General features: G+C 35.8%; 1 protein-coding gene across 1 annotated transcript; it reads right to left on the reverse strand.

Annotated features, from left to right (window-relative positions):
• Positions 1-252: 252 nt before the first annotated feature.
• LOC133313768 (protein DETOXIFICATION 51-like) lies at positions 253-1,797 on the reverse strand. Its single transcript, XM_061515180.1, has one exon. It carries the CDS (start codon positions 1,795-1,797, stop codon positions 253-255), a length of 1,545 nt encoding a protein of 514 aa, XP_061371164.1.
• Between the last annotated feature and the right edge of the window lie 9,813 nt (positions 1,798-11,610).

The raw sequence follows: 11,610 nt of genomic DNA on the forward strand, positions 1-11,610 counted from the left end.
CGACACCGTACCAAATCAAACTAGTCACAAAATAATAAATCGATTGAAGTATAAATAATATTAATAATAATAAGATAACAAATGAGATATCTTGTTGCCAGAAGAGTACGTCGAAAAAGACAGAATAATATACTTTCAATTATCCTCTATTTATGTACCCAGGTCCCATATTGGTGAGAAAAAAGAGGTTAAAAAATAGTTATCAATTTCACTTTCTTTTTCTTTCCGAATAATACAAAACAAAATTAGACATTACACCATCAGCGAGAGTATGGGGGTTTGATTTTCATCAACGGTCGATGGCTGTTTGTTGCCGTCCATGATTCCATCATCACCGCCCGATTCATTACCCGCGTAATCGACCAACGTCAGTAGCTGGGCCCGCTGGGCTTCAAAATCCCAATCGGTGGTCCCGATCACATACAATATCAGCCCCGCACAACAGACCTGGGCCGAAAGCAGGCCAAGCCAGAGCCCGCAGAACCCAACCTCCAGCCAGAACGCAAGCCCAACCGCCACCGGCATCCCCACCAAATAAAACGCGCTCAGGTTCACGTTCGCCGCCATGCTCGGCCGCGCCGTACCTCTAACGACACCGCACCCCACCGTCTGGGGGCAGTTCCCGAGCTCGCAAAGACCCAGGATCGGAAGCGCCAAGGAGGTCAGCCGCAGGATATCCTCATCGGCGGTGAACATCCGTCCCCAGCCGCGTCTCATCCCCGTGGCGAACAACAAGGCGGAGAAGCCAATTATGACGGCGATGAAGACCGAAAGGACGGCGGATAACTTGGCCCGAAAAGGGCGGTTCGCCCCGAGTTCATTCCCGACCCGGGTGGAGACCGCGAAGCTGAGGGAGGAAGGAAACACGTAGATGAAGGACGTTGTTTGGATGAGGATCCCCATGGAAGCGACGGTTGCGGTGGGGTCCACAAGGAGCCCACACAAAACGATCATGATCTCATACCACCACCATTCCAAGCAAACGGACACGCAGCTCGGCGCGGCGAGCCGAAGCAATGGCATCCAGCCGCTCAAGCATTCTCGGCTCGGCGCCGTCCACGTTGGCTTATGCAAGCCTGTTATCCAGACATGCGCAACCAGGAAGATAAGGATGGAGAGGTTGGAAGCGGCGGATGCGGCGGCTACTCCGGCGACGCCGAGGCGGAGCCGCGTGACGAGAAGGTAGTTAAAGGGGAAATGAAGGAGGGTTCCAGCGAGGGACGCTAAGGTGAGAGGGTGTGTGATTCCCTGCGCGCGAAGGTAAATGCGGATTGGGTGTACGAATGAGTTGGTGATGAGGTCTGGGAGAACGAAGACGAGGTAGGTGTGAGCCATTCTTGTGATGTTTGGTTGCTGGTGCAAGCTCAAGAGGATTGTCGACATGTTTAGCCACAGCACTGAGATTGGAATGGAACACACCAATAGGAAGATCACGCATCGCTGAAGGGTTAACGACAACACCTTGGGACGCTTTGCCCCGAAGGCTTGTGTGCAGAGAGGCTCCATTCCCAGAGCCAGACCGGAGAGGACCGAGTAGCCGGTTATGTTTGCGAAGGCTATGGCTAGAGAACCCGCCGCGAGTTCCTGGTCTCCGAGGTAGCCAAGGAATAACATGGATACCATGGAACGGGAATAGAAAATGAGAGCTGTTAGGGCTATGGGGAACGCTAGGAACAAGAGGGATTTGACTTCTGCAATTATGGTTGAACATGAGCATGTTAGAAACTGGTTTTGTTTTTCTGGCTCAGTGAAGTTGTAATCCACTAACAGAGGTATTTGCTCTGCTTTTGTTGCCATCATTATTAGCTTTTAACTACTTGGCTATTATGTCAAAGAAGGCAAAGGGTACGATGGTATGGTATTGGTATTGGTATTGGTATTGGTATTGGGAGGGAGGAAGATGTTATTTGGACGACTACTGTGAAAGTGGCCTCGTAAACAGCACTCTGTTTTCTGTAATCTGGGCTTTTTTCTTTCTCGAAAATGGGATGGCCAAACCAAAATACTGATGCTGCTGCCGATGACTGGATAGATAGACCAAAACTAGTTACTGCGTCTCACTGAGGATGCCAGGAGGAGAGACCCTGTGTATAACTATAAATAGGGGATTTTAACTATTAAAATATTTACTTTTATTTCTTTATTTCAATAAATAAATAAAAAATAAGCATAATTCAAGGTTGATGTCATGTTACATGCTTTTATACATTTACTCATTCACCTCCTTCTCTTCTTCTTTATATTCTTTTCTTCCTTCTTCTTTTTCTAACCTCGATCAAAAGTTATTACCTTTTAATATGGAGATTTATTACTCTTATGTTGCATAAAATATAATTTATCTCCTACACACACAAACTTAAAATGGGTCCCACTTTACTTTTTCTCTCTCTTCCCCTAAAAATGGACCCCACCTGCACCAGTGAGTGTGTAGAAGATAATACATATCTTCTACAACATAAGAAAACTATTACCCTTTAATATGTATATACAAATATTTTAAATTTAAGAATTTCTTAATCTCTCTTCTTTTTTTTAATTATTTATTATACATAAATATTCAGTTTAAGAATTATAAATTGACGTCGGAGTGTCAGTATATTCTGTGGGGAACAATTCCCAATAACCTTGTGATATATGCTCAGTTATGCTGCTCATTTCTTCACCTACTACTTGGTAACTGCGATTCCAAATGGTAAAAACTTCTAATTAATTAATTTATTGCTTTTCGGTTATAAGGTACAATGCAATTACTCCTATAAAAGAATTTTTCAAAAAGCATTAAAGCACTGCATTACTGACCAAGGTTAATGAATTCATAATTAACGCATAATGTATATATATGTACGGCGTATTTCCTGGTCTGGCAATGGCATTTGACTTTCCTCCACTAATTATATTGTTAATGAATCAATCAAACTTAAAAATGCTTTTGAGTTTTGACTTTCACAAATTCCTATTAATAAATTCATTAACCCAAAAAACGCTTTCCGTCCTGCACTAAGGTTAGGTTATATATACTTAAAGGAAAATAAAAAATAAAAAAATTGTTTACGAATCTGACTATAGTTTTATGTCTTCTGCTTTCGACAACAAAGTTAATGAGCATGCATAGTCACGCTGTGTTTTGAATAGGTAGAGCAAAACACTTGACAAAACATTAATTAATGATTGACCAGTGAGAATTTTCTCGATTGAGACAGGTTTACCACAAAAATTGTCAACATAAATAGGTTTCTTATTGCTTATACACGTTGAATAACTCAATATCTTGTTAATAATAATCTTAATATGGGTTAAACGTTTTTATTTTATTTTTTGATACAGTAATGGTATTTGAATTTGAATCTCCGACTTCAAATAAATATTTTATTCTCTCACCATTAATCCACTTTTAATGACTTAATTATATTTACGTTTCATTTAATACCTCTTTTAAAGTTATATGAGGATGCAGAACCATTCTTCCTTGTTTATACATCAAATTAGATTTTATGTTGAGGTCAAAATTTCATGCTAGGAATTTGGAGTTCATATAGAAGAAAAGTAATCAGTAATGCAAGCAACGATGGAATTTATATATGCCGAAATTATTGTTCGTTGGATTTCTTTTGTTTAGCGTTTAAAGTAATCTTTCTTTAGTTGAAACATGGATTAAAATAAATCAAGGAGAAGAGATTAGGCACTAATTAATGGGTTAATAGAATATTATCAGTTGACTTGAAAAATTATATTTGTTTGATTTGATAAAGAAAGAAAGGGTCACACGTGGAGACCATAGATTTTATTGCGAATCTTAATTAGCCTTTGAATTGATTGCCGGTAAAAGGAGTGGGTTTCTGTTTTTCTTTTAGGTAATGCTGCATATTAAGACTTTAAGAAAGGTACGTTAATGCAGGGAATTTATTATCTCGTAGCCTATATATGTAACAATGGTAGTGAACTGAACTGAAGGGTAAATAGGGAGAAGGAGAGAAAGTTAAAATGATATAAAGAAAAATGTTTATCATTTTAAATGACTCAACTTATATCATTTCTCTCTCACAAGGAGGTGGGATCCACACTTTTATTTTTTTTTGTCAACTCTTTTTCCTCCTTTGTCTATTTCTTTCTCTCTCTTAAAATAATTCAACTTTACATCCTTAAAAAATGACACACATTTTTTCCATTAACATAAAATAAATACAAAAGAGTAGAGTAAAGTAGAGAGGAATGTGTTTGGATTGGATATTTGAAGTTTTTTTTTTTTTTGATACATAGATATTTGAAGTTTAATTACTACGGTGGTGAGTCCAAGATGGTTTCACATGGGTGGCATGCGCAATTACCGGAGGCTGCAAAACAGCCCGCTCCCATTTTCACAAACAAGATGGTTGGAGGGAAACATACCTCAAACAATTGGCCATTTAGTATTTACTTATCTTGTTTCTCTTTCTACCTGTCTCTGTCACGTTGAGTTGTTGGTGTTACTGTTATTGTCGCTTCCACTGCTCTCCAAATGTCCATCTTAGTGATCTGTCTCGACCTCTCTATGTTATTTTTATGTGGGTGTGGTGAAGAGAAATATAGAAATGGGGGTAGATCAGAATCAGAGGGTGAAGAAAGAATGTGGTAAAATTTTGTTGTTGTAGGGAATGTGACACACATATATGCAGTCCCCACCATCCCCATCTGACAGCACTAACAGTCTCACATTTGGGAGGCAGTGGCACCACTTCTTTCTTTTTGTTTTCTGCTATTAATTAGAGGGGAAGCGACCCCTGTGTACATAATGCTGTGTTGTTCTGTTGTGCCTAATTACTTCATTGTCCCACTGCCCTAACACCCCACCATTCGGACCCAGTGGCCACATAATGCCACGTAAACTATTTAACCACTTGTGCTTCCCAATTCTGACATTTCTGCTTGTCGGGCTTTTCTCTTTACTTTAAAATCTCCCTTTCTTCCTTTTTCTTTTCTTGCGCTTAAGATGATCGATGCCAAGCTAGCTAGGCTTGGTTACACATTTACAGTTTACACCAATCACTTGCTCAAGTTGCCTATCACTGGAATAAATCTTTAGTACTACTGCTGTATCAAAGATTCAGTACATCCCACTAATAATGCTCTCTCCTCTGATGTGTAATGCTCTCATTACTAAGATGCACTGAATCTAGGTACAGTAGTAGTACCAAAGATTTATTCCTATCACTGAGCAAAATGGTCCCGCTTAAACAAAGCTTCCAATTTAGAGCAAAATGAGTTGTAAAAACCTATTCGATTAAGCTAATAACGTTCTCACTTATGTATAAAAGTTTTAATTATAAATTATATGAGTTATAATATTTAAATTAATTAATATTTAAATTAAAATTAAATGTAAAATTATTTATTGAACCTATCACATATAATGTACGGTGGCGGAGTCCTAATTTTTTTTAAAGCAATTAATATTGTTAAAAAATTTGAAAAGTCTTTTTTGTGTCTCTAAAAAATAATATTACTTACCAAACGATGATAGATCAATTGGTACATAGGAGGTGAGCAGGTGGTAGGGGTGACAATTTGGGTTGACTCGTCCCGTCCCGCCACCAACCCGTAAAAAACGAGGAGGGGCAGGTTGACCCGTCAAAAAATATGGGTTGGAAAAATGAACCCACCTCGTTTTATGGTGGGTTGGCGGGTCAACCCACCAACTCGCCAATTAAAAAATTAATTAAAATTTAAAAATAAATTATATTTTATGAATTTTTCTAATTTTATTTTATTTTATTTCACACTTCTCTATATTTTTTTAGTCTCAATCTTAAATGTATACTAGTATTTGTGAAACATTCTTTAGGAATTTATATATAGATAACATTTGTCATAAATAAAATTATTATTCTTTATTTTTTCTCGAAAGTACTAAGATAAAAAAAAAATTGGATATCACAAAAATTTAAGGACTAATGAAATATTACCTAATTGTAAAATATATATATATATATATATATATATATATATATATATATATATATATATATATATAACCCGGCGGGACAACCCGCCCCGCGACGGGTTGAACCCGTTTTGACCCACTTTTAGGCGGGGCGGGTTGAGGTGAGTTGGTGGGTTGAAAACCTCAACCCAACTCGCCCCGTTTTGGCGGGTTGATCTGCCAGGCTCAACCCATATTGTCACCTCTAGCAAGTGGGGTGAAAGCATGTGTTCAATCCTCTCTAATATCATTTTTAAGAGGAATTTAAAGCTTTAATCTTTGACTCGCTCCGAATAGAATTGCTTCCCGTATAGAATACATGTGATTTATAAAATAATAATAATAACAATAATAATAATATTAGTATATTACTTCTTTCTTGCTGTTTGACTTTTTTTATTTATTTATAGTAACTCAAATTTATGTGCTGCAAGAATAAAGACTTTCTTCTCCCATTCATTTCCTTTTTTTATAACATCTTAACTTTCATTTTCTTAATAATAAAAACTTATTACTCTTACTTGATGCTTTTACTTTAAGATTTTTTGAACAATTTATATTTTTACTTTAAACTAATAAAACTATTATTGATGTAATGCGCAATTAAAAATATAAAATAAAATATCTCTATCATATATTTAATAAAAGAATTAATTTCCCAAGATAATATTTTTTATAAATTGCAAAGTTATGTAATTATCAGTATTTCCTTAATTTTTAGGTTTGACTCCCCAACTTAATATGGTCATTTTATGTTTATTAAAAGTAATAATATTTTAAAAGTAATTATCGATCTAATGTAGTCAGTTTTGCATCTCGTATGCCTGCAAGAGCATAGCCAGTTGTGAAATCAAGAAGGGGTGTGATTGTTCCGCGTCAAGTTCATAAGACATTTGCCTTACAATACATTCATACTTAAAAGAAAGGTAGTATATATAACATAAATTTACCCCTCCTTTATTTTTATTATTCCTCGCGTACAATTTTTTTTTTAGAGTTCTTTAAAATTGGTTACATATGGACCCCACTACTGTGTTGCCCTATATAAATAAAGGGTTTGTTTTTTCTGATGTTACTTTAAATAACTTTATCTAATGTTCATCAAAACGACGTCGTTTTGGGACGGAAATCATAGTATTTTGTAATTTTAATTTATTTCAGGGTTATAATAGTCTTTATCACTCTAATTTTTTAATTTTTCAACCTCAAAACGACGTCGTTTCGATGAACATTAGATAAAGTTATCTAAAGTAACATCGGAAACTTTTTTCCCATAAATTAATGTGAATTTTGAATTCCTTGTTACCTCTCACAAATTTTTTTGATTTTGGCATTGAGCATGACACATGATGACTTGATTATAGTCGTCAGTCCCAAATTTTACTATTTCTTCCACCTTTATTCTCTCATTTCATGTAAATATTAATTAATGTCATAAACATTAAAAATTATTATGCAACAATTAAAATTGTAAATATCATAATTATTTTTTCAAAAATTAACACTAATTCATCTAGTCAAATAATAATTAACACAATTAATAAAATTTATTTATGACATTAATGATTATTTGACGAAATGAATATTTATTGTAAATTTTTGAAACAGTAATAATTATATTATTTATGATTTTAATTATCAGATAACAATAATTATTTATGATTTTTACAAATAGGCCGATCATGTGATATTCCTCTACACAGCCTGGAACCGTCTTGGGTCAGAGCATCTTGCAGTTGGGCAGCTTTATCCCATGGGTCTTCAATGGAACACGATGGAGGCGTACCTGCAAGACACTCCGACGCTCAAGTCAGTATGGTTCAAGCAGGTTTTATTATGCAGAAGAAATGATGTACCTTAGTGTTGATACATATATTTACAGTGGAGAGATGTGCAGCTTGGAGGGTGTCTTTCTTTATGGTGAAGACAAAGGTTCCTCTCTATTGGTTCTCGTGGGTGGCTGAGATAAGATGCAGTTTGCTTGTCTTGGTGCCAAAGTATTAGAGCTGCCATGTTCAATGTTAAGGAGCTTGATGAGATAAGGCCATTAATATTGTGCAGCTTGATGACTGTCATGAGCTTGCTGTTATAGAGGTGTCTTTGCTGTCATAACTATTGTGCAGCTTGGCAATATGGGTTTGCAGCCTTCTTTGACTATAAGCTTTCTTAGTAGTAAAAGCTTTTAGTTTGGACCTTGTATTTGTATAATATTTATCCAGATCAATAATGATAACAATGACTAAAATCACGTCATGAAACGACCATAGAGAGCATGCAAGATTAATCCCTCCTCGAATAGGTGAGCTACTGATATGCACAACTCTATCGAGACATGCTTGAGTGAGGGTTTTTGAATGATTTATATTATTCTCTAATACATCCTCACGCAAGAATCCTTTGGGTTCTAAGTTTGAAGTTTGAAGCGTGAATATTGCACATGCCCAATTTTTTGTTTTACCATATGCTTATTTAATTTCACTAGAAAGTACGGTGAGGATCAAAAGCTCGTGACCACTGAATCACTGAGGCTCTGATACCATGTAAAGAACCACATCAATCCAAAATCTTAAGATATTGAATGAGGTCCACTGTCACTAGAAAGTGCTGGGATCAAATATTTTCTAACAACATGAATCGTGTTGTGTAGCAGGTCAACACGCATGGTATAACCTATTTTGATCACTCTAATTCAAAACTAAGTGCATTATATCAATAATCACTTCAAAAATTGGATTATTTTTTATTTATTTTTTTGAGATTTACATCAGAAAGGTCGTTTAGCCCTTATTATGAATATGCTGATGTGGCGATAGAAATTTGAACTAGGATAGCAGCTGGTGGTGTTAAGCGACTCTTGAGGGTTTGTGTAAAGGGAACATGATTATTCTTATTGGGCTGTGAGTGAGGTGGGACCCTGCTTCAGAATTCAAATAGTGGGGCATCTTTCTTGGATAATGAGCAAGCTATACGGTGCGGCAATGCATAGCGACTTATCATGGAAGCACATGACATGATCAATTGCAACATCTCAATTTGCATGAGTTGGGGAGTCTCTATGATTGACTGCTCCGTCTTGCCTTTGAACTTGTACTCTTTGTTTATTTCTGATCTGTCTTTTCTGGTACTCTTCATTACAACATAAGAATATAATCAAAACATTGTTCTTCTGCCCTGATTGTTTTTTTCAGTGGTGGCAGCTAGTCGACTCTCGTTTGCCCCTGTGAATTCATTTTTGAAGTCATGCATGCCATCATATATGTTTACACAGCAAATAACTGTAAAATCAAGTGCCATGTTCTTGTAAACCACTGGTATTGTGTTAGCAATCAAGAGTGACTCATTTGTATGAGGTTATATATTTAGGAACTTGCTGTCACATATATACTCAGCTTTTTAGTTAAATAAAATATTTCTCTTCTGAAAGAGTGGCACAGAAGTCAGATTCTATTTAAAGCACTGATTTAAATGTGAGATCAACGCGCTTTCAATTGGCCATAAGTTCTACATTTTATATTTTATCTGCTTCCAGCACTTGCCTTTCTTCGACTCCTTTAGAAGTGTGTCTATATATATATTCATATCCAGCACAGCAGAGAACAATAAATTAAATAGGCATACTAAGTATTTTCTTCATTCAACGGTTGTGTATGGGTCCAACATGCATTATTTGGAAGCTGATAACATAGATAATTCTTCACATACCTTTGAATTGACTTCACTTTTTTTTTTTTTTTTTTGGTTGAGTTGGCCATAAAGAGCCTATAAATTTGACGTGTTGTAACTAAACATGGAATTTGATACTATTATTTCTCATTTTCCTGTTTCTGGTGGGGCTGTGGAATGCAATTTTTAGATTTCATATTATTTTAAACAAAACAGAATTGAATACCTATGATAGTACACTTGGCAGCACCCCCCATAAATGGTAAATAGCAAAAAACAGAAGCTTTGATCATCAGATTCCCTTTTTCCTTCCATCAGATCACTTTTAGGACTCTGCTCGCTTTGCCAAAAAGCTCTGCACTGCAAAAAGGTTAAAGTTATATGAAACACACCACAATGCACACCACATTTACATATATGTAGCCTAAATTGTCCTCCCTAAAACAAAGACAATGTACATATTTTTTTTTTTAAGCAAAAAAAGGAGAATCGATAGGTTTCTCATTGAGTATTAATAGCTACACAATGAATTGTAGTTTATAATCATCCTTTTCTCCTAAGGACCATCAAAAGAAGGGAAAAGTATAATAATTCATAATTAAGATCTTGTAAGAGAATTTTTTTAGAAATTTTTCACCTAAAAAATTGGTGAAATCAAACATGCAATAAATGGTTTATTCCTTAAACCTATTCTTTACTTAGACTTTAGTCATTCTAAAGGACTGATTGGGTATGAATTTATTGTTCTTCTTATAATTTTTTTTTTTTTTGTTTAGTAACTTCTTCTTATAATTTAGTTAATGAATTTATTAATGTGAATGAGTGACTCCCTAAATTTATTATTAAACTAATATTACATCAAGTTTAAAATGAGGAACACATCCACAGTGGTCATCTCCTGGCAAAAGAATTTTAAAAAATGAAGGCTATGATGAACAGAAAATAGGCACGTGATATATGAGAGGATGTATAAGCAGGGATTACAGATCCAGCTATTTGCTTCAAACGCACAGCTCATCTACGGAGTCCAGGACACAAGGGTCCAACCCAAAGAAAAAGAGGATCTCATAATCCTCATAGGCATGGACATGGGAAAGGTATACCTAAAAAAAAAAAAAAAGTATCTTACTGCTTCATCAGCTGAGCTTGCAATTAATATAAATCCATGTACTTTTTCATTCAACAAGATTTGAATAATATTTTCTTTGTGTATAAGGGTGATTTTCCTTTTCTTTCTTAAATTCCATTCCTTACTTGGAAGTTATGTCATTATGGTTGTGCTGTATCTTGCCTAAACTAAGAAAGAAAAGAAGAAAACAGTACCACTTGGAGTTAGAGACCCACACGCATGTCATATCCCACGTGGGGCGCATTGCTGCACATGGCCATGAGACATTCTTGTCTAAATCACAAGATTGATGAACTTTTCCAACTTTTCTCTGCCAAGTCAGAAAGCTCTCTCCCTTATTGAGCCGTTTTATTATTTACCCAAGCTTCAAGCTCCTGGCTTTTCTTGTCACCCTCTATACACGTACACTAGAGTGTTTTTTTTGTAGTACCGCTTAAGATCAAACCAATTATATATATATATATATATATCTATGTGTCCATTTCCACTTCATCCAGTAAGCATTTCCTAAGCTGAGCAATGATTTTTCAGTGACATTGTCAACTATGACCCGATTATTGAGAGGTAATAGTTGTTAATATAGCCTCCTACGAATGCATATATACCCTACGTACCCGAAAGAAAAAGACAGAAGCAAAGGTAACCGGGGTCGCAATTTGCATTTAGTGATTTAAGTGTTGTATAAAACCTTATCTCCTGCTTCTTTACATGGGTAATCATAAAGCGTGGATTGAATTTCGTCGTTAGAGAGATTGATCTCTACCCCACATGCTAGTTAGTGTTCTTGCAACTTGCAAATCAAGGTTTTTGTGTGATAAAATATCAATGATGAAGAAATATGCAATATATTTGTAATCTTTCG

The sequence above is a fragment of the Gastrolobium bilobum genome, unplaced genomic scaffold, assembly GCF_033153095.1.
Source record: "Gastrolobium bilobum isolate Gb01-03AN ecotype WA unplaced genomic scaffold, APGP_CSIRO_Gbil_v1 utg15927, whole genome shotgun sequence".
NCBI lineage: Eukaryota > Viridiplantae > Streptophyta > Magnoliopsida > Fabales > Fabaceae > Gastrolobium > Gastrolobium bilobum.